Genomic DNA, 23,815 nt, shown 5'->3' on the forward strand with positions numbered 1-23,815 from the left:
TTTTATCTTTGAAGCATGTTCTTTGAAACACAGAAGTGATAGTGTGTATCATATCTGTTTCACTGGATACACCACTTATTGTTATAATATAGAGTTATAGACCAATATATCATATATGGTGGTAGAGTTGTATAGTTTTAAATTTGATAGAAAAAAGGATAAAAAGAAAAGTAGAATGAAGGAAGATAAAGAACCGAGGTTACACTTCATTAATTAACCATTTAACCGTGAGAAGCTAGTGAAAGCTTTTATAAATTTTGAACCCCGAAAACTGTAAACTTGCCTTTGAATGTTTGCCATTTACATGGTGTTATTTGTTTTATAACAATCTCTCCCTGACATTTAAGATATTTTCATCTTTTATGTTATTTCACTTTCTCACTTACTGGTTTTTTACATTTTATGCTCAAGTTAAATGTATGTTTCAATAAGAAACTTATATTAAGTTCTATTTCAAAGTTTGTGAATGTGTCAAGTTGCCATGAATTTTTGAATTGTTGTGTTATCGAAGTCCTGTTTTAAGTGGAGCACATAAAAAAACAATTTCTTTACAACTGTTACAATTCAAAAGTTTTACTCATAAGTACCTATTTTTGTGTGAAAAGTAAACTTAAGAGCATGTTTTTTAAGCTTAAGCCAGACATGTGTGAGTCATACCAGTAGTAGATTGTCGTATGATTCTTTTGCATTTCAAGGAGGTTTAAGTTGTAATTTTTCACATTAATCTCCTTCAGTGTTTTGGTAGAACTCATGGCATATTTGGCCCTCATTTAATGCTTTGTTGCGCTTGACACAATTATTTAGGTGTAAGTTGCAAGGCATCATTTGTAATTTTTTAATCGCGCCCCTGGATGTGGCAATGCAAGTGTGAAATTGTTTGCAACATAAAGCCCTTATATTAGTCAGGCTAAGGATCAGAAGGATCAGATTTTGCTGCTTCGTCAACAATACCATATAATAAAGGGATAATTGCAACCACGATCCTAAATCTTTGAAACCTTTGCAGCTTTTACCTTAGCCTTTCATTTGTTGCACCCGTGGTTCTCAAACTATTTAATTGTGTGTGGTTGGAAGACAAATGGAAGGAATTTATACACTTCTCTGTTAGTTGACCCAAAAAATTAATTTTGACCACATTTTAACAATTTTTAAAAGGGTAGAATGGTAATTTTAATATTATTAAATAAAAATAAAAATAAAAAAGAAAAGAAGGAAAAATGAACTGAAACCTTCCTCCTCCTCCCCCATCCCTACCACCACCCTTATAGCCAAAAAAAAAAAAAAAAAAAAAAAAAAAAAAAAATCAACTTTCCACCATCGGCCATTCCCATCCCAAGTGCTGGCCCGATTCGGCCTCTGACCGTCCGTCCTGTCTCATCTGGATTTGGCTATCACTAATTAGTCGAATGAACCCATCTCTCTAGCCTCTCATTTGTTGGTCGATCCGGCTGAGGAATGGTTTTTAGCCAACGGTGACCGATTTTCAAAAAGCACCTTTGGGCTATGGTTTTTCTATCCTCTCTCTCACTTGAAGAAAGATAGCCAAGTAAGAAGTGTCAGCAATCCGTATAGTGCTATTCCTAGTACTTTGACTTGTAGGTAGAGCCTTTTTTTTGCCTTTGAGCCTTAGATAAATAACTTTACTGGATAAAACTAATAAAAAATAGGGGCTGAACTTTCAAATCCGGGGGCTTTGTCCCCAAAACTCCCCTCTCTCCCCTGTCCCTTACTCAGCCTTTGAAATGGAGTCTTTTGGATTTCACGTCATATCATCTATACCCGGATTGAGCATATCCAAGAAAGACATGTGGTTTCGATTGAAGAGCCAGGTCAGTAAACTTCTATTGATTATTGATTCGACTCTAGGGACTCCTAGCAGCAAACTTGTATAAAGGGCCCCCTTATTCATATTCGAGGAAGGCATGCCACACCAGGAACAGTTTGTGGAGAAGAAGTATTGTCAACTAGAGAAAGCTCTATCAACTCCCCGTCTAAAAGTGAGAAATCACACTTCTCCAAAAGTGATCCAATCACTTCGATTTGAGAGGGCACCTTTGAACAATTGATAACTGCGGCAAATGGCCTTTTAGGAGTTGAAACTGCCCCTACAAGATAGACCAGCTTCTAAATCAGAAAATTAAACCTTTTCAATTTGTAAAATGGTATTATGGTTGCCCGATAAATTATTGCTCAATCATTGGCATGAATTAGGAGTCGTCTAATTAAGAAAATCTAACCTTTTGTAAAAGGAAACTAGCCACTCAGGGCTTCTAGAATTTTGTAACTCCCTTGGTAGAGGGGTGTGCAGTACCAATGCATCGTTCACATATAGATCAGCTAATGACATGAGCTTCTTTGCAAACTCAGGCTCATTCTTTTCTTCCTTTTATGGTTGGACGGCAATGGCCGACTAGCGTTGGAAAGGCTGGTTTTCGTGGTTTGGTTGTGAGGGTAGGGTGGGGGTTAGGGAAGAAGGTTGAAGTATATTTTCCCTTCTCTCTTTTTTCTTTATTTCTTTATTCTTGATTTAATATTTTAATAGTTTATACGTGGGAGTATAAAATTACCATTCTACCCTGAAGATTTGAATAAATTGAAATCTTATTTCTCTTGGCTGAAAAGCCATGTATAAATACATAAGTAGATCTCTACAAATAAAGAAATAACTAATTTACGTCCTATCTAAATATACAACCAATCAATCATACTAATTTACCTCCTATCTAAATATACAATGAATCAATCATAACCAAATCAGATTTAATTATGACTGAAATAAGGAAATAATTGCTAACACACTCCCCCCTCAAGCTGGGCTGAAGATATTTTTCGTCCCAAGCTTGGAACTAAGGTCTTCGAATCCTTTCTGAGGTAGGGCCTTAGTGAGTATGTCTGCAACTTGGAAGTTGGTTGGTGTGTTGAAAAGTTTGATGACATTGTCTTCAATCTTCTCTTTAATGAAGTGACGATCAATCTCCATGTGTTTAGTTTTGTCATGAAGACTCGGGTTTTTAAATATGTTGATGGCTGATTGATTTTCACAAAAAAGCTTCATGGGTTCCTTGAATGGTACTTTGAGTTCTTCAAGAAGTCTTCTAATCCACATTCCTTCAAATATGCCTAGAGCCATAGCTCGAACCTCAGATTTAGCATTGCTTCTTGATACCACCAATTGTTTTTTGCTCCTCCAGGTGACTAGATTTCCTCACACATAGGTACAATAACTAGATGTAGATCTTCGGTCTGTGATCGAACCTGCCTAATCAGCATCACTGTAAATATACACCTCTCAGCTGGAGCCTTTGTTGAAGAATAACCCTTTACAGGTTAACTTCAAGTATCTCAGGATCCAGTTGACTGCCTCCATGTGTTCTTTTCTTGGGTCATTCAGGAATTGACTCACAACACTAACTGAAAAACTAATGTCTGGGCGAGTATGTGAGAGGTAGATGAGTCTGCCTACTAGCCTCTGATATCTTCTCTTATCCACTGGAACACTCATCTCTGCCATTCTTAGCCTTTTAATAGTCTCCATAGGAGTGTCCACTGGTTTGCATCCTAGCATTCCACAATCGTTGAGTAAATTTAAGACTACTTTCTTTGTGAAACAGAAATTTCTGTACTTGATTTGGCCACTTCCATTCTAAGGAAATATTTGAGATTTCCTAGATCTTTAATCTCAAATTTGTTAGCAAGAGTCTTCTTTAGCTCAACCATTTCATCTGTGAAGTAACCTGTAAATATCATCCATATACACTATTAAGACAGACATTTTACCTTCTAGTGATCTTTTCACGAATAAGGTATGATCAGCTTGGCACTAAGAATAGCCTTGAAGATTTACCACCTTTGTAAATCTGTTGAACCATGCCCTCGGTGATTGTTTAAGTCTACAGAGGGATCTTTTTAGTTTGCGGACTTTGTTTTGTGTGGCTTGATTTTCGAAACCTGGGGGAATCTTCATATACACTTCTTCTGTCAGGTCTTCGTTTAGGAATGCATTCTTCACATCTAACTGAAATAAGGGCCAGTCTAGGTTAGCAGCTAGAGACAGTAAAATTCTTATAGTGTTCAGTTTGGCAACAGGAGCTCTTGGTAATCAATACCGTAAGAATGAGTAAATCCTTTTGCCGCGAGTCGAGCTTTGTATCTATCAATACTCCCATCCTCTTTGTATTTCGCAGTGAAAATTCATTTGCATCCCACTGGATTCTTCTGTGGAGGCTTATCAGTGATTTCCCATGTTTGGTTCTTTTTCGGTGCTTGAATTTCATAAAAGCAGCTGCCTTCTACAATGGATCTTTGAGAGCTTCTTGGATACTAGTAGGGACCTGACATCCAAACTAGTAACAAAAGCACGGAATTTCTGTGAAAGACCCGAGTAAGACATATAGTTATGAAGTGGGTGTTGAGTGCATGATCTTACTCCTTTCCTTAGTGCAACTGGCCAACTCAAATCATCCTGACAAGGTTCACTATAAATTTCAGAATTAGTGTTACCTTCATTCCTTGGATTCGGATTGGACTCTTGGTTGTGTTCAGGTAATGTTTGAGGTTCTTTGAAGTTGATGTTGAGACCTTTCTCTCCTAGAGTAGACATGTAGCTCTTTGTTTGTAGGTAAATCTGACGATTGAGGATTAGGTAAGGATATAGGAAGAGTGGGATTGACACTTTGGACTTCAGCTTCGGGTGCGTTATTGGCAAAACTAGGGACTGAGTGGATTGGTGAGGGTCAATATCCCAAGACAAACATTCCTTCTCATATTCGCTCTCCCCTTGACTGGTGGTATTAGGATAATAAGGTTGATTCTCAAAGAATGAAACATCCATGGAGTGATAGTATCATTTAGTGATAGGAGAATAATACTTGTATCCCTTTTGATGTGGAGAATATCCTAAAAAGATGCATTTGATAGCTCGAGGATCAAGTTTCCCACGATTGTGATGGTGAACATGAACAAATGAGGTGCAACCGAACACTTTGAGGGATATTGTGGACAAAATTCGAGAGGAAGGAAAATATTTTAGGAGGATTTGGAATGGAGTTTGAAATTTGAGAACATGAGATGGCATCCGATTTATCAAGAATGTGGCAGTGAGATGGCATCCCCCCCATAAGTGTTTTGAAACATTGGTCGAAAACATTAGGGATCGTGCAACTTCAAGGATGTGTTTATTTTTTCGCTCGGCAATACCATTTTGCTGTGGAGTATCGACACATGAACTTTGATGAATAATCCCTTGACTCAGTAGGTAGTCTCCCAAAACATGTTTGAAATACTCTTTAGCATTGTTAGTTTTGAGAATTTGAATTTTTGTTTGACATTGGTTTTGAATCATGATATTGAAGTTCTTAAAAACTAAGCTAACTTTTGATTTTTCTTTTAGGAGAAATACCCAAATCAATTGGGTATGATCATCAATAAAAGATACAAACCATCAAAATCCAGAAATGTGTTTGACACGAGATAGTCCCAAACATCACAAGAGGGTTTATATGATTGTCTTGGAAAAGAACTTCGGGTGTGTTTTGAGAATTGACAAATTTTACATTGGAATAAACTTGGACTTTTATTCTTAAACAATAATGGGAATAACTTTTCAAGATACATAAAATTGGGATGACCTAATCGGAAATGCCAAAGTATGGTTTCATTATTTAGACTGGGAATGGAAACATTGAACAATGAACTGTGAAAACCTAGACTACCTACTTGTAGAGCTTGTCCACTTGGAGAGTTGCTGTTGCTTGTGATCAGATACAACCCTGAACACTCCCTAGCACTGCCAATCATCCTCCCCGATTCCATATCTTGAAATTCACAAAGATTATTGAAAAATTTAGTGACACACCAATAATCACGTGTAACTTTACTGACAGATAATAAATTGCAATCCGATTTTGGAACAAATAACACAGATTGAAGTATCCAATCTTTGGATAACTTCACTGTTCTGATTCCGGCCACTTGTGAATGTGTTCCATTAGCAATTCTCGGACTTGCCATTTCTCCTTGCATGGATTTAGATCAATAAATAGGTGTGGATTACCAGTCATATGGTCAGAGGCCCCGGAGTTAACTATCCACACATTTGGATTCTTCCGTTTAGCATTTAGGGTGAGTGTACCTTTGTGGGCCACAAATCCGATGGCTATTAGGGATGAATGTAGGTTGTTTTGCTGCTGTCTAAAGAGCTGTTGAAGCATTTCCAATTGCTACTTGCTAAAGAGGGAGGCTCCAGTTGTATCTGGTTTTCCATCGGAGACGGTTGTCCTTGCATCATCAGGCCTACCATGTAAGTTCTAGCACTTGTCTTTTGTGTGGCCGATTTTGTGACAGTGGTCACATTTAGGTCTCTCCTTTTTGTATTTCCCATTGCCGAATGAACGTTGTCTGCCTTGAGTAATGAAGGCTGAAGTTTCAGAGTTGTGTGCATTTTGCTTCCCCATCATGACCTTTTTCCGGCTCTCTTCGCGTCTTACTTCAGCGAAGGCTTCTCTGAGACTTGGCATTGGTTTCGTGGAAAGGATTCTTCCACGTACGTCATCCAAGTGTTTGTTGAGTCCTATCAAGAACTTGTATAAACGTTTCTGCTCAACAAGTTTCTTGTGGTAGGATGCATCATCCGGACACTTCCACTTGTGTTCTTCAAACAGATCTAGTTACTGCCAATGGCGGTTGAGGATGCTGAAATATTGGGTGACAGTGAGGTCTTCTTGTTGCTGATCATGGAGGAGACACTGAATGTCGAATAACTCCGAAGTGTGTTCCACATGTGAGTATGCCTCCTTCGCCGCTTCCCAAATTCTGCAGCCGAAAGTACAGGAGAAAATTTTCACCTATTTCATTGGTCACGGAGTTGAGAAGCCATGACATGACATGATTATTTTCGGTCTTCCATGCTCGGTAAGTGGACTCTTCCTTCTTTGGCTGGGCTGCTTCTCCGGTGAGATACTCTCTCTTCCTTTGCTTGATATAAATATTAGAACAGATTGTGACTATTGTAAATAATTCTGGCCATTTAATTTGTGGCCGGTGATGGAGAATGACGACCCATCGGTGGCTCCCGAAAGGCTGATAGAACTTGGGATGATTTCCGAAGATGAGGTCTTCTCGACGGCCATGACAGAATTTTTTTTTTCTTTTAGGTTTTCAAAGTTGGCTATGATACCACGAAGATTTGAATAAACTGAAATCTTATTTCTCTTGGCTGAAAAGCCATGTATATATACACAAGTAGATCTCTACAAATAAGGAAATAACAAATTTACATCCTATCTAAGTATACAACCAATCAATCATACTAATTTACTTCCTATCTAAAAATACAATCAATTAATCATAACCAAATCAGATTTAATTATGACTGAAATAAGGAAATAATTGCTAATACAGCTCCTATTTCCACATACCCTTTTAAACTTTGTAAAAATGTCGTCAAAATCATTTTTTTGGGTCAACTGACGGAAAAGTAGATGGATTCCATCCATTTGTCCTCCAACCGCACACAATTGAACGGTTTGGGACTACGGGTGTAACAAATGAAATGTTAAGGTAAAAGTTGCTAAGGTTTGGGATCGTAGCTACAATTATCCCTATACAAAAATAAGTTGCACCTTTCATCAATTTCAATAAATGTTGCAACACAATTCTAACCATTACACCCTACACTTTCCACTTTTACCCTTCAATTGGAAAACAAATTTACTACTTTCCCCCTAATTTTGTTTCACAAAAACCTACCATCTTCCTACCCAATCGCCCAGGAAACATGCTATTCATGACAATCTGAACAGGGTTTGATGCTTGCAACTCGCAATCTCTATTCGAACCAAATCTCCAGCACCGTATTGCTCTATGTCCACCACGATGTGGTTGTAGATGGATCATTTGTTTGTACTCCAAAATACCAAGAAAGATTATTTGAATTAGTTTGTTTCCTCCCGCTAAGAAAATTAATTACCAACATCAGTCTTTAAGTTCATTCTTATACTTTACAGATTTTTTATTTTAAATTTGTAAATATTTGACCTACGACTTACATCTATTCGATATCGGTATCGGCTTGCTTGGGAAGTCATCAAGCATTTTTTTTTTTCGAGTTCAATAGGTATAGATTTATGAAACAAGTTATGAAATTCCTAGAGTAGTAATAAACCAAGCAATTGTAAACCCGAATCCGAATCATTGGGGGTGAAAAATGCAAATTGGGGTGAATGTGAGAAATTTAGAGGGGCACAAGAATGAGAAGTGTTTCACAAGGCACAGATGGAAGAGGCTTGTTAGCTTGTTTGACATGAACGAGGGCAAGAATTGGAATTGAAGGTAATTGAAGAATTATTAAGGCGGGATGAAACTAGAGCACAAGCAACTTTGCAAGCTACATTGGTGCACGGGATTGAGTACACTCATCGTTTAAACTGCATTGTAGCAGCAGCGAGTGGTTGGAGAGGAAGATTAAGGTACAATTATTCTATCGCATAATTTATTCAATTTGGTTTCATAGTTCAATTTAGATTCGTATACAAATATGCATTGGGATATTGGCGCAACTTCTTTGCTTGGATGTTGATGACGTTGGGTGTATGCAAAGGGTTTGTATGATAAATTGTTTGATCGTTGGGGGGTGTTCACTGTAACACCGTCATAATTTATGGTACATATGTTATGGTAGGGGGTTGGTAATTGTATTAGAAAAGATTTAGGGGCTGTTCTCTTTGTCATTTTCGGGCCATTTTCTGTTTTCAGTTTTCTAAAATGGTGAAAACGCGTTCTCTTCCTCGTTTTCGAAAATGTGTTTTTCAAAACAAAAGATAAAAGTTGTACTGAAAACCCAAAATGACAGAAATGTTGCTTTGCATGTTTTCAGCAGAAATCTCCAAAATGGTGGAAAACACGGGAAACACATATCAAAGACACAAAACCAAATCTCAATCTCTTTCTTCCAATCCCGTCTTTGCCCACAACGAAGGAGAAACACGCGAAGCTGCAACTGGCGACGAAGGAGAAACAGGCGAAGCTGCAATTCGGCACCAGCGCTGGCATGGGGGGTGACGGGCAGTGAATGCAGCATCGGTCGAACAGAGAGACGCTGCATTTCATCGCGACCCAAGGGAGGCGACCCATTCATCGCGACCCGGGGAGGTTTGGGGTTTGGCGACCAATTCAGCTACAGTTATCTCACTTTTCAATCCGTTGGTTTGGGGGGTTTTTTTGTTTTCTCGATCTAGTGGCGATGGGGTTTTTTTGGTGGTGCTTGCTGGTAAATTGTTTTGACTGGTGCATTACAGTGTGGTGACTGGTGGTGGCGATGGCGGGCAGTGGTTGTGTTCATTTCGGATGGCAGTGTTGATTGGCAGTGGTTGATGGTTCATGGTGGTAGCAGTGGGGTTGATTTTGGTTGATGGTTGTGTCGTGGCGGTGCGGTGGTTGATTTCGGTGGTCGACTAGCTGATTTTGAGCAGAATTTTCGGCTAGATTGGCCGGAATTAGGGTCAATCGTTGGGTGGGGTTTGTAGACAACATTGCGGGCTTCAAGTTGGTACTATGATCCGGTGGCTATGGTGGCCGGACAGTGGTGGTTTGAGCCTCCATAGGTGGCATGGAGTTGATGGTTGATAGTGGTGGTGGTATTGAGAGATAAGAGTTGAATTTAGGGTTCGAAGTGAACGCGTTTTTGAGTTTCGTTTTTTGAGAAATAGTTTTCTAAAATAACAGGAAGAACGCGTTTTTAATATTCTCAAAATGGACACTCAAAACTCAAAATGAATTCAAAATTTAAAACAAAAAACTGAAACACAAAGAGAACAACCTCTTATATTTTTCTACTCGAGATTTGATGATGAGTGTGTTAGCATTTTTGTATGACGACATTGTATTAGCATTTTCTTCTCCTGAATACATGGCAACTATTTGTTAAGGTTCTTACCGGTAGGTTGCACTTAGTGTTGGATGGGTGTTGTATATATGCTATGGGCCTGTCCTATCTTCGGACTGGTGCGGAGTGTTGTTGAGTGCCTGATTAATATTGGATGCAACGTGTATACATTAGTACTGTTTTGAGTACACGATTGATTTTTTTGTCGTGATTTGTCACTGATTTGGTTCTAAAAATCGCAAAAATGTTATAACAATCTTTGTTTCAAGTCTGGATGTAGTTCTTTTCAATTGTGACCTTAATCTTGCAATCTAGTGATTGGTTTTAGGGTATGTAGTATATTTGCAGGAGAATGGGGCCTATGCAAAGTTCAAGAACCTCAACTATGAAGAGTATACCATTGGTACGAGACGAGGGAAAGATCGTCCTCCAAGATGGATATCTCGAGTCATCGCATTAGCATGAAACGGAAGTTCTATAGGCAAATGGAATGGGGAAAGAAAACGAAATATGAGGTTAGGAAGTTGTGTTTTTCAGTCGACCATTTAACTAACATCGCTGAGAAACTAGCGTCCTTTCGTAGTAAGAAGAGTGGTGATATGCCCTTCGTTACTGAGTGCATCCAGGAGCTCGAGGACACCGACAATCCCTTGCACTTATTCGCTCTTTCATTCCTAGCGCTTCGAATAAACAAGGGCGTCCTCATTGCTTGTGGCACAAAATTCGAGTGGATGAAGTATAATTTCAATAGCTAGTTACCATGAAGACATTGTTATAGTATTATGTATCGGGTGGCAAATTTCACACTTTGAGTTGGTTCAATGTGCTGAATTTTATGCTTATGTGATGACTTTTTTGCATTTCCTAATTTTAATTTGCATTGAAATGGGATCCTAGAAAATTGTAATTGCTATGATTTGTTTACCTTAATGGTTTGTGATCTCTTTGTGAAGATTCTTGTTATGTTAACAAAATTACCATGTGCACATAGTTAAAATGACTTGATATACATTAGTAGGCTAATTTGATAGTCACCATAAGCACATCAATTTTGAATTCAATAGGTTTTTTGTTGCAATGATACAGTTGAAATAGGAGTGTATAGCACATATAAATTCACACAAGGGATTGTTCCTTTCTTTATTAAAGTCATTATAGCAGAAAGAGTGTTATTTCATTTGTGAATTTAGTGTTCGCACCGAATCGCTTTATTCTTACAAGATGATGGATATCCATTTTAAGTGTTGTCTACAACTCGACTCTGACCTCGAAGATGAGTTTTAGGATAGTTAATTCTCTAAGATGTTTGAAGAAGATATTAGGACGTGGCTACGATATGCCGCATAACTGAACGCATGATTAGTCAACATATCCAAAAATTTAGGCAGAGCCTGAGCCCATCTTTCCCCTAGCCGTTAACTTATGTATTATTCGCCCTGGAAGAAAGTGAGCCAATCTTACCCGTCACGGATTTTTGTTACTTCCCCATGATTCAAACCTATGACTTTTCCCTTAAGAGAGGTTTAAGTTGAATTTTGGTACCAATCAGAGAGTTCTCTTACGTACTGTTTGTTTCGGGAGAGCCTAAGTCCTCTTACCCCTCATGACTTTCTGTCGCTTTTAAACCAAGGTTTCTGCTTAATGAGAGACGTTGAATCTTGGTACCAATTGGGTTGTCAAGATTCAACATAAGTTTTTATTAGGCAGAGTCTTGGGTTCGAATCCTGTGAAATGCGATAGAAAGCTATGAAGGGGTAAGTAGGCAGATGCCCACCCAAAACGAGTAGTATATATGAATAATAGTTGGCATGAAAGCTAAATCGTTACAAAAGTTGTGCATTTTTTTTTGTAACGACCCAAGTCTCGTGCCTGGTAGTTCTCTTACGTACTGTTCGTTATGGGAGAGCCTAAGCCCTTCCATCCCTCGTGGCTTTTTGTTGCGTTCATTAGGATTTGAACATATGTTCTTTCCTTAATAGATATTTAAGTTGAATCCTAATACCAATTGGACAGCTTACACAACTGGTATCAGAATTCGGCGCAAGTTTCTCATTAGACATAGGTCTTGGGTTCGAATCATTGGGGACGCAATAGAAAATCGTGAGGGATAAGTGGATGGATACCTACCCAAAACAGACAGTATGTATGATATAATGGTTATGGCATAGAGGCAATTTTTTGTAACGACCCAGGCCTCGTAGCCAATTGTTCTCTTATGTATTGTCCAATTTGGGAAAGCATAAGCTCTTTTATCCCTTACGACTTTTTGTTGCATTATCCTAGATTCGAACATATGACCTTCCATTAAGAGGGCCTTAAGTTAAATTCTGATACCGATTAGATCCAATTGGTTTTATTTGATAGAAGTCTTGGGTTCGAATTCTAGGGGACATGATAGAAAGTCATGAGGCGGTAAGTGGGTAGATGTTCACCCAAGGCAGACAGTACGTATGATATAACGGCTTGGGTAGTTAGGTTGGGTCATTAACACAGGCCTGGGTTGTTAGGTTGGGTCATTAACACACCTGTTGATGCTTGAAGCTTTGCACGGGAGATGAAAAACGATGTTGAAGGAGTTTCTCATGTACCCGTCTATGTTCATCCATATTACTCATGTTTTTCACGAAGAATACAATTTAAACAGTATTGCTGATATTGATGTCTACGCACATGTCGGTAAGTTTTTATGCATAGTGTACCTCATGAAAGGGTATTTTCAGGACATACTTTTAGGACACTCGTTGGAGATAATTAGCCATTGCTTCAAGACGGATTGCATGTTGTGGTTAGATTTGCTTGATGTAATATTAAACATTATCTTAAATAGAACTAAAGTTCAATGAATCACCCTCTCGATCTTGTTGAGCATCCAATATTTCAAGTAAAAGAAAATACTTATCCCTATGATTAGTTGTTGAGTTTTATACTTCGAACACAATGTTTAGTTGTTTTCTCTCCCCTATACAATTGTATCAAAACCGTTGACGACATGCATATCAGAGCACTTGTGCCACATGACCAAATACAGCACTTCATAGGATGAAAAGGCATTCATACACAGAACATCATGACAGCGTGCAACTCCGTTTGTATTTCACGTTTGTTCTGAATGGCACAACAAAGGACACTACGATCTTAGAATTTTGGCTAGGGCAATTTAGAGTCCCAACATTCATTTCATAGCTGTGTACTAAGTAATACCTAGTGGACATGAGTTTCGCACACATGTTAGGATATATGGCCTCGTACAAAAGATCCAACATAAAAATATCATTTTCAAGAGTTTTGAGTTGAGCTCAATCGTCGTAGACGAAGGCTTTGAAATTTTTGGAAGCGATTCAACTTCAATCTGAACAAAGTTATAGAGTGGGCTTTTAGTGTATGGAAGAAGCTCAGTTGCCTTGTTACTCGTTTTAGGCATAGATGTTGTCGCGGCAAGGGCTATCCACAACTTCCTCAAACCATTTGTGATTATCTGTGAGGCGTTGCAAAGAGTGTAGGCGGACAAAGATGCTGCAAAGATACCTACCTAATAAGGAAGATGAAATTGTAGCCGAGTTGGATGCGCCTAGAGAGGAACGCCATGTCGTGGGATCAATTGTTGGGTTACGTGGTACATCAGTTGGATAGCATTTAATTGGTCAATTACTTTTAAATTTTCACAACTAGGCCTTTTTTACTTCATGAAATACCTCGGTTAGCGTACATGTTATTGTTCGGTTGTTTGGTTGCCCTTGGTCAGGTTTGATTCTTTACAATTTGTGAAATTAAAATTCATCTGAGCTGTTTTTTTCCCCATATCGAAAAATTGAAATCTTGCGGTTGTGATACTCTATGAGTTATAAAGTGTAGCAAAATCAAAATTAAAGATTTTGGCCAAAAAGGACCAAAAAGATTTTTTTTTTTAATTTTGAAGGTGTCTACAGTAAAACCGAGGGTAGTGTTATTTTTTCAAAAGTAATGCTATTCGTAATCTCACTGCAACAGTCATTCTACGCAGCATACACATGACAAGTGTTATTTGACGCATGAGTTAATAAAAAATTACCACATTAATAAATCAAATAATCACCTGCCATGTATATGTCACGTAGGGCTACTGTCGTAGTGAGCGACTGCGAATAACATTTTTTTTTTCCAAACCAAACCTATGCAAACCAAAATGAGATTTTTGTTTTCAAATATGTAACAAGCTCAAACACACGCAAAATAGTGTTATTTTATCGAGGGTAGTTTGGGAAACAATGATTGGAGAGGTAGCTGTTCTATATTAGGAAGGTGATCACTACTTACTGATGTTGCTAGAAGAAAGACTTGCAAGTTGCAACTAGGGTAAATGGGAGTGAAAAATGTAGTAAATGGATAATATTAGTTACTATTTTCACATTGTGTACTAACTATTCTTTGTTTCCCTTTGTGCAGGCTCATTGCTCTCTAGAACGGGATGATGAGGTACACAACTTTGTTCATTTGTGATGAATTTGTTATCCATTGTCTTTTCTAGTTATTAGGTCAAAAAATGACGGTGATCCTTGTCTTTATGAGGGTTTGAAGCGTAAGCCTAAAAAAACCAATAAAATATTGCGAAAGAATGTAAATATATAGAAATATGCTTATAATAAACCATTAGCAATTTTAAAATACCATAAGAAATTAAATCATCAAAATTAAAGTCTAACGTACTACAACAAGGATAGATTGTTATAGAAAATAGAAAATTCTTAAATTAGGAATCACGTAACGAAATTGTAATCTACTACCATTATTCCAAAAGACCTTTTGAGGCTTATGCCTTGAGTTCTGCCTCACCCTCACGTGAGACTTTAATTGAACACATCAAAGCTTATGTCTTAAATGCCATTTTTGAGGCTTATGCCTTGATTTAATGAAGATTGCCTCGTGTTAGTGAGGCTTATGCCTTATGGCGACTAAAGTGAAGTGTTCTTCTGTTTGTGTTTGCCTCTTCTGGACATTTTATTATTTGCCTGAGCCTTTTGAGCTATTCTTTTATAACATAAAATGTAAACATTCTTTTTTTGTTTTTTTTTTTTTTATTATAATTGTTTCCCTTTACACGGACGAAAACTGGAGAAGAAACCTTTGTTATTTACAATACTGATTGTTCATATTACTTGTTAATTCTTTTCATTATAATTTTTTTTAATAAGGTTTATGGTTTATCATGATCATATTTTTGTACCTTATTGTTCTTTTAAATTATCTTATTGTCTTGAGGATTATGCTCGCCTAAATAGAGGTAAAATTCCTTGATACTTAAGGTTTTTTTAGACATTGTCTACTACTAGAATTGGAAGCAACTCGTAAAACATTCTATTTTATTAGAAAAATAACCCAAAAGCCAAAACCAGCAATAAATACCGAGAAAGGGCACAAATTTGTAAACACCTTAGTTGCCCTGAGGCGTATTACTCCTCAGCAAGTCAAGGAGAAAAACTTACAATCGGCACCTAAGGAGTAAGCTTGGAGGTTTTTAATAAAAGCCTCCGTGAGAGCTAACAAATATCTCTGGTCGACCAGAGCAGTGTGAATGAAGAGACCCTTGTTTCAATTGTTTGAGAAGTTCTGTGAAGAAATAGCACTAGATCTTTCAAATTTATGCAGGTTGGCTGAGGCAACAGCATTTCTTTGTGTCATATAATTATCCAATAAAGAGTCTAGTTCACTCTTGGCCTGAGTTTCAGCACTGTATTCATATGCATATATCTGTTCTGATCTGAGTTTCAGCACCATATTCATATCATAGGCACATCCTGGTCCGGCATCCACTCATTTATAATCATCAAGCTTTGGCTGTGTGAACTTACTGTGTGTTTTGATATGTGAGAGTTCCTAATTTCGCTTTTTGGCAGGATATGTACTTCGATGATGAATCTGCAGAAGTTGTCATTTCTTCCCTTCGTTTAGGAGATGACCAGGAAAGGTGGGTGGATTGAGTTATTTGGTTTCATTTTCTTTGATATCTCTGTCAAAATGGAAATAGCTTATCTGCTCGTAATGTTTTTTAGCAGAAGATTTGGCGAACTTTTATGGTCATATTTGAGTAATGCTATTTAGCATGAGTTATTTTTAATACCAGTCCAAGTGGCAACATTTGTGGTATTAATCCCTTATTTGACATCCATTATGAAGAGAATTTTGGTAAAATGTATTATGGAATAGCATTTTTTGGGAGAATGTGTGGTTGAAAAAGAAGGAATTTTTTTTGATTTATGTGTAATATCATTTTATTGAAAAATGTATTGTTGAAAAGAAGAGAGAGAAAAATGCATTAAAATTTTAAAGGGTGTCAAACAAGGGCTAAATGATAGACTCAGTCGAATGTAAAGGTATAGACCCCATTTATTTGGACTTGCCAGTTAATGACATCTAGATTGGTGTTAAACACCACTGTTGGTGTTAGATAGTATTATTCTATTTATATTGTTGCCTTTTATTGAAACACATTTAAGTTGTCACACCTGGATATATTTGAAATGTTTTTGTAGTCAATGAAAACTTGGTCCAATGTTGGACCAATTAGAGAGACCAAGGTTTACATCCTTAGAATCTTTGAAGCTGATTTTCAGCACAGGCTCGTAGGCGCTGCTGAAATAATCAAATGCAAAACTTACGTCTCTCAAATTGATTGTCAGTGAATACTTTTCATGAGATTCTAATCATATCCATATCTCAAGTGCTTTACATGTCCATGATGTGCCTTTGCACTTGTTACATTTTCTTATTGGTGATGTGTTTATACCTTTATTTTTGCTCATGTTTACAGTGGTTCTCTTTTCACGAACTCCAATTGGTTTGCACTTGAGGATGACAGAACAGTTAATGAACCGTCAACTGATTTAGTTGCTTCCGCATCCCCTAACATTGAGACAACTGAAATTGTCAATGGAGAAGCTGCAGTTGATGCCATTATCAATGAAGACAAGGATTTAACAGACACTGCATCATCTGAAGCTCATGAACCAAAAGGGAGTTTAGATGATCCTGTGGCTTGCAGTTCGTCGGGTTTAAATGAAGTTGGAACAGAGGGGCATGAGAAATCACAAATATCAGATGAAAGAATAAAAATATCAGATTCAGCCAAGTTGTCTTCAATCTTGAATTCTGCTGAAACATCTAATGCAGCTCAGCCACCATCTCTACCAGATCGTGATGTTCAAGTGGAATCAGAAGCTCGGCCAGATGATGTTGGCCAGAATGCTGGAGACACTTCCTCCGCCTCTGTTGATATGCCAGCACATAGTTTGGAGTCACTTAATCTAACAGAGAGAGAATCTGGGACAACTCCTTCACATGCAGAAGGTGAAGGGGCCTCAAACATTGTAAAGACAGATTCTCTTGCTGGAACAGATGGCTCGTCTAGACCTCCTGAACATGAAGAATAGAAGAAATGATCAAGGGAGTAAAATGTAATTTGCGTCTAGTGCTGTCAAGAAGAACTAAGCACTTGTAGCCTTGACTAGGGTGAAGAACAAGGAATTCTGCTGCTTACTGACTGGTATTATTAGCAGTTCCCTTGCCTTCTGTATTTTAATGGCACTTGCAATGAGCTTAGCCGATGATTCTCATTTTCGTTTTTATTGTTTCTTCAGGTAACCACGTGCTGTCATCTCATTTGATGGCTAACAGATTCTAGTAGGTACTTGGCTCCAAGCTTCCTCAAATTATCTATGTATTTTAGATTTAGATTTGTCGAGTTGGTTTTGCGAAATTGTTACGAAACTGACAGATACACAGTTGCTCTCTGTATAAAAGAGAGATTCAATTTAAACGCACAAATCCTCTCTAAACTAATTGCTTAATAAGATATAAGCTAGCAAAAGTACAGATAATGTTCCCACAAAAATACCTTTGAATATATTCATTATATTTTAGTCTATTACTTGAAACAATAGTCGTTCACTAAAACCCTGTTGTAGAAGGTTCAGTAGTTTGGTAGGTGAAAAGAAAGGCGATACAATACTGCCATCAATATGGACTAATGAGTTTTTGGTAAAGGTTAAATTCTTCCCACATTGGGTATTTAGCCTCCCTCTATATATATATATATATATTGTAATTTAGTGAGTATCTATAGATTTAGAGTGTGTAAAATTTTACATACTCCAACGGGCTTTTATTTTTAATATGTATTTATTATTTTTCTCTATCTTTTATTTTTACTAACTTCCTTTCAAATTATTATATTATTTTTCTCCACTTTCTTTGTATATACTATTTAATTGTGTAAATATATATAGTATTGAAAATTGGAATATTTTGAGAGCATTTAATTATAGAAAGTAAGTTTTAACTTTTCAAATTTAGAGAGTCAAATCCACTCTTTATTTTAAAATGTTAATTTAAAAAGTCTCTTAAGGTATAAATTTAAGGATTAATTTTTTAAAATGGAAAGCATTTCACTTTTAAAATGTCTTTTGAATTCTCTCTTAAAACTCTCAAGAGATTCATTAATTATATAGATTGTTCTTTATTACAAGAATTAAATTCAAAAATAAGCTTGTAAACTCTATTTTAAAATAGAGAGTAAATTTAAAGAGTCACCAATTATTTATTCGTACTTTATAACGATTGCATTTAGTAAACTACAAATTTCAAATCTTTAAAAAAATTATTACAATCATATTTGAATTGAATGACATTGACCCATAAAAAAATGTTAAATTAAAAGGGGAAATCAATAATATTTGTTGAGAAAAGCAAAATAAAGGGTTAAAATAGAAGTATTAAAAGATTTGCTCTAAATTTAAAGACGCTCTCGCACGCTTTTTATATGTAATTTGATAATAAAATCTAATTCGTCCATTGTGGTCTACATTAATTATCTCGTTCTTGAGTAAAAGGAAATACATTCACAAAGAGATTAATATATGCAGAAATTTAAAGCACACTAAACCGAAACTGTTTCATTGACCATCTAAGCCAGCAAGATTATGTTGCTGAAACTACTTGTCCCTCTTCCAATCTGCCCTCTTTTATTCCCTTTCTTTCAAATTCCTTAGCAGTGTCATATGAAGCATGCAGCCCAAAGAAGAAATAGTACACTAATAGGAAACCACTCCATATCGCGAACCTTATGAATGACTTCTTGTCTATGGACCCAAGAAGGAAGATGTTAATGGCAATGGATGTTGATGGCAACCAAGGAACCAATGGAATGCCCCACAGCTTCGGTATACGAGCTTGCGGGACGAAAATCCGAAGTCCAACGGTTGATAAAAACCAAATGGGAGCAAGTACGCAGTAGGCGATCCAACCACTTTCGCTAGTTCCCCAGTAAGCAGCAATAGCAATTGATGATCCAATGATAAGAAGAAGGAACACAATTAGTTTGTTCCGGTTTTCGACTGTTGTTTCTCCACTGACATAGTACCGACGAACTAGTAGAGCAACAGACACTAACATAAAAATTATAAGTGTTGAGATTGAGAGAAGGTTGGATAAAATGCCGAGATCCGTGAAGAAGGCAATGACTGCTGTAGCAGCAAGCATAATAATGGTGGCATTGACTGGTGTTCCTGTTTTGGTATCTACTTTCGCGAACCATGGAGGCATCATATGAGTACGAGCAATGTGGGTCAAATAACGTGCTTGGCCTACAGCGCTGACGAGCAAAACAGATGTCATTCCCTTCAATGCACCTGCAGCCACGATGTACTGAGCCCATCCCCAGCCTACAGATTCAAACGCCCTAGAAAATGGCGCATCAGGGTCAATTGTTTGGTATGGTTGCATTAGGCATAGAGTCACTGCCATCAAACAGTATATAGTAGTGGTGATCACCATAGATCCCACAAGGCCAATGGGAATGTCTTTAGCAGGATTTTTGGTTTCCTCAGCCATAGTTGAAACAGCGTCAAAACCAACATAAGCAAAGAACAAGACTGCAGAAGCTGCGAAGATACCGCGAGGACCAAATGGCATGAAAGGAGTGTAATTCGTAGTGTCTGCTTTAATGAGCCCACAAATGATGATGAAGAGAATGACAATTATATGGACAATTGTGGCAACGTAGTTGAGTCGAGAAGAACCCTTTGTGCTTAGAACGGCAATCACACCAACGATTGCTATTATACCAACAGCTATGGGGTCAAGTTCGTTGTAACCTTCCGATAGCTGATGAACTGTGATGCGGAAATCACCTGGCGTACGACTACAGAGAGTTGCAAAGTAGGATGTCCATGCACGAGCCACTGCAGCACCCCCAATGATGTACTCAAGAAGGATGTTTCCGGCTGCTATAAAGGCCATGAAGTCGCCTAGCTCCACTCTCAAGTAGGCAAATGAGCCTCCTGCAATATTGAGATCAAGACAAATATTTCAGATACAAACTGAAACCCAAAAAATAATCTTGGGCTCAACATCAAATAATAAAAGAGAATTTGGTGACACTATAGAATTAACTACTAAAAGATCCAAATAACCATCACCAACTAACTTAATTTTGTTCCTATAAATTTGAAGTCAGCTTCATGAATAGTTCCCGTTTAAGTTTTACGCTTGGTTTCTGACAATGAATGTGATCACAATATACAATATACATGAAGGATGTTTTATATCTCTAACATATAAGCGCGATTTTTTTTTTTACTTAAGATAGTGCTAGGAAACATTACTAACTGAAGAATTATTGTAATTCATTGGAGAATTACATATTTAACTAGAATCATCTTTTCAAATTCAGTATTTGTATTGATTTACAAATAGTTACCTGCAACAGGGATCTCCACAGCAAATTCAGTGTAGCAGAAGACTGAGAGCAAGGCCGACAGCCCTGAGACAGCATAAGAGATAACCACGGAAGGACCAGCGGCCTCACGCGCCTCACGGCCAGTAAGCACGAAGATTCCAGCACCAATGACGGCACCCATGCCAAACCAGATCAAGTCCCACCACGAAAGCGTCTTCTTCATCTCATTTTGGCTACGCGCCTTCACTTCTAGCTCCGCCTCGACACTGGACCGGGTAAGAACCCGATCCGCCAGTCTCGCAGGCGTCTCCTTCAACGCATTTACGTAATTTCCCCAGCTCTTGAACGACTCCTCGGGGAGAAAATCGCTCTTCGTTACACCCATTTTTTCCTATATATGCACTCGCTGCAAAAATTATAGAATTCGAAGTAAATCAATTTTTTTCTTATAATTCAATCGACTCAAGTCTAATCGACTGTGTATAAATCGACCGCCATAAACAGTCTCTCGATAACAGTCTATACATGTAAAACTTTGAAAATGAACTGATGTTCGGAAAAACATATGATTCACGGAATTTTCACGGGTGCTGGTTCCCTTTTTATTTTTTATAACTATCTGTACACCAAGCATCTCTCTTTATAGATATTGACTGAATGAATCTCTTCAATCACATCACCCACATATAAAAATTGAAAACCGAAAATCATCGAACAGAATAAAAAAATACAAACAAAAACATATACCTACACGCGCCGCTTCATAAAATAATGAACTCTAAATCAGCAATATATGGAAAATCAATCGACACGTCAAGAAGCTTATAATCGAAATCCTGTATAGATACATACATACATTTCTGAATATAGAAGACGAGGACCGGAAAAGTACAGTTCCGGACTCCGGAGAAAAGGTCGGCGGTGAAGCCGATGAGTTGAGACAGCGTGCAGCAATATTTGTTATAGTTATAATTATTGTATAGCGTTGACGGGTGATGCTTACTTATATATATAACTTATAAGCGAAAGTGTGTTTAAAAATAATCCATTTTTGAATTTTTACTTTGTCCGTGAATTGAGTGAGAATGAGAATCTGACTCCTGGTTCCAGCTGGCAGAATCTAATTACAATTATTTACCATTTTGAAGAGGATTAATGACAGACAGTTTTTTGACAGATTGACTTGGTAGTTTGTTGTCGAATAAAGCCAATTGTCCAGATTTAGAGCCTGTTTAGGAGTGATTTTGAGAATTGATTTTTTGATCGTTAGGAAAAAAGTGAGGTTCACATGTGAGAGAAGAAGTCAAATATGATGGCTGAAATAGTGAAATAATGGTCAAAAAATCAAATTTTTGGGTAAAAAAATTGGGCCCAAACAGGCCCTTAGAAAATAATTAGGTATTTTTGTTTTAATTTTTCAAAATTGTTCAATCATACGTCGATATGTGTCTCATCTGTATTTGAGTCTGGATTTGAGCCTGGATATATAACATAATTGTTTTTTTGTCTTTTTTTAACAGTCAGTGGACATTTGCCAAGTTTATCTGTGTATAAAAATTTGTCGGTGAGTCAGTTCTGTAGCAGAACTGTAATCACTTTTTATTTTTTTTTATTAATTTAAGAATGTGACAGGAAGAAATTGTAAAATTTGATTATTATCCAGTAAGAATTACATTAATCTCATGTGATGAACAACCCTTGTGAGTATGAACCAACATAAATTGAATGTCAAATTGATATAATATGAAGGACTATTTGCCTATCCCATCCATCTTAAAAAGGATATTTATGTATATGCTAAAATAATTAAGGATTCGTTTGGTATGATTTTTGAAAAGTTAAAATAAGTTTTTGAACTTAAAAGTTGTTTTTGGAACCGTTTAACTAGTTTTATGAAAAATATTACTTCTGATCAGAAAGGCATTTAGAGGAAACTGGTCCAATAAAACTTCATATAAAAGCACTATCGAAATAGAAAATTTTTTTAGAAATTATTTTTCAAATAAAAATTAAGATAATTTTTTCAAGAGCAAAATAAAAAAAATCATATCAAACGGACCCTGATTACATGTGCACGGGCATAATGCAATTGTATATCTATTCGTGAAAATTATATACAATTTCCAAATCCAATATTTAACGAGGGTTCGATGTTTGAAACAATAAATTTATGTTTTTTGGGTTTTTTTTTTTTTCAATTTCATGAATATATAAAAATGACAAATATATGAATGTGGAGTAAATGTTTTATCTTTCCCTCTAAAAAAAGATATTTATAAATATATCCGATTATTCCTTTTATACTTAAAACTTTGACAAAGGAATGAATAAATTCACTTTTAATGTTAAATTGCAATTTATAGTTGTGAATATTAACAGTCAGCCAATCTCTTTTAATTTATGAAATGGAAGTGGAAGAATTTGGAGATTCTCTCTCTATTAAATAGGAATCCCGAATAATGCGAGCAAAAGCATGTGATTGGTCACTGTTGTGGTTACGAATTAACGGCTGAGATTCTGTTCCAATAAGGCGGCTGGGTGCCACTTGAACGCTATTAAGGGGATTCTGAAAATAAAAAGGAAAAATATCTATTTTTCTGGCTACAAATTTAATAATTGACAAATACACCATTAATTATTATTATGGTGTATTTGATTGTCATTATTTTTCATAAAAAATGATTTTTTTTTAATTCAAAATTTTACTTTTTTGTTGTTTGATTCATATTTTTTTCGTTGAAATTTTTCCTTTTCTACTTTTTATCACATGATTATATTTTCCTTGAAAATAAAGAAAATATTTTCTTTTGGGGAATAGGTTTTTCTCTTTCTTTTTCCTTTATCTACCCACCAATAAAAAATGGGCAGACATGAAACTTTTTGAGTTAAAAATTAAATCAATCGAACACATTGGATTGACAATTTTCATACAAATAAATTCGAGGCAATTTCATACTTATAGTCAAACACACCCTTATTATTGTGTAAATACATATATTTGATTCTTTATTAATAAATATAATAAAATCCAAGTCAGACCTTGCTACATGTACATAAATGTTTACATAAGAGATTACATAATGTCCATATAGAACTTTATCATTTATCAGTTTAAAACACGATCAATTTTTTCATCCAATATTTTCCAATTACATCATTTTTTATAGCTGCTTATGTACCATTTTTATGACAAATAGCAAAATTCAAGTCATAATTATCTCTTTCTT

General features: G+C 36.6%; 2 protein-coding genes across 5 annotated transcripts in view; one reads left to right on the plus strand and one right to left on the minus strand.

The window, feature by feature from the left end:
• Positions 1-17,776, plus strand: part of LOC111370484 (serine/threonine-protein phosphatase 6 regulatory subunit 3-like) — a 32,139-nt gene extending 14,363 nt beyond the window's left edge. For both annotated transcript variants that reach the window (XM_022992200.1, XM_022992201.1), the window contains 4 exons: positions 14,303-14,332; positions 15,751-15,821; positions 16,665-17,396; positions 17,491-17,776. In XM_022992200.1, the coding sequence (XP_022847968.1) occupies positions 14,303-14,332; positions 15,751-15,821; positions 16,665-17,283 (720 nt within the window). In that variant the 3' untranslated portion in view covers positions 17,284-17,396; positions 17,491-17,776. The remainder of the gene's footprint in view (positions 1-14,302; positions 14,333-15,750; positions 15,822-16,664; positions 17,397-17,490) is intronic.
• Positions 17,777-18,632: 856 nt separating this feature from the next.
• On the minus strand, positions 18,633-21,596 carry LOC111370485 (cationic amino acid transporter 1-like). Of its 3 annotated transcripts, none has more exons than XM_022992202.1 (3): positions 21,445-21,596; positions 20,610-20,994; positions 18,633-20,190 (listed from the first exon to the last, which is right to left on the minus strand). In XM_022992202.1, exons 2-3 carry the CDS (start codon positions 20,971-20,973, stop codon positions 18,830-18,832), a joined length of 1,725 nt encoding a protein of 574 aa, XP_022847970.1. In that variant the 5' UTR covers positions 20,974-20,994; positions 21,445-21,596; the 3' UTR covers positions 18,633-18,829. The 3 variants fall into 3 exon arrangements, with proteins under 3 accessions (XP_022847970.1, XP_022847972.1, XP_022847971.1); XM_022992204.1 differs by having other exon boundaries at positions 21,441-21,572; XM_022992203.1 differs by having other exon boundaries at positions 21,336-21,572.
• Between the last annotated feature and the right edge of the window lie 2,219 nt (positions 21,597-23,815).

The sequence above is a fragment of the Olea europaea genome, chromosome 21, assembly GCF_002742605.1.
Source record: "Olea europaea var. sylvestris chromosome 21, O_europaea_v1, whole genome shotgun sequence".
NCBI lineage: Eukaryota > Viridiplantae > Streptophyta > Magnoliopsida > Lamiales > Oleaceae > Olea > Olea europaea.

Bases quoted from the DNA above. Each gene is read 5' to 3' on its own strand.
- LOC111370485 (XM_022992202.1), bottom strand. From the start codon at position 20,973: ATGGGTGTAACGAAGAGCGATTTTCTCCCCGAGGAGTCGTTCAAGAGC. The intron at 20,191-20,609 runs GTAACTATTTGT...TCAATATTGCAG, and splicing joins TGTGGAGATCCCTGTTGCAG to GAGGCTCATTTGCCTACTTG.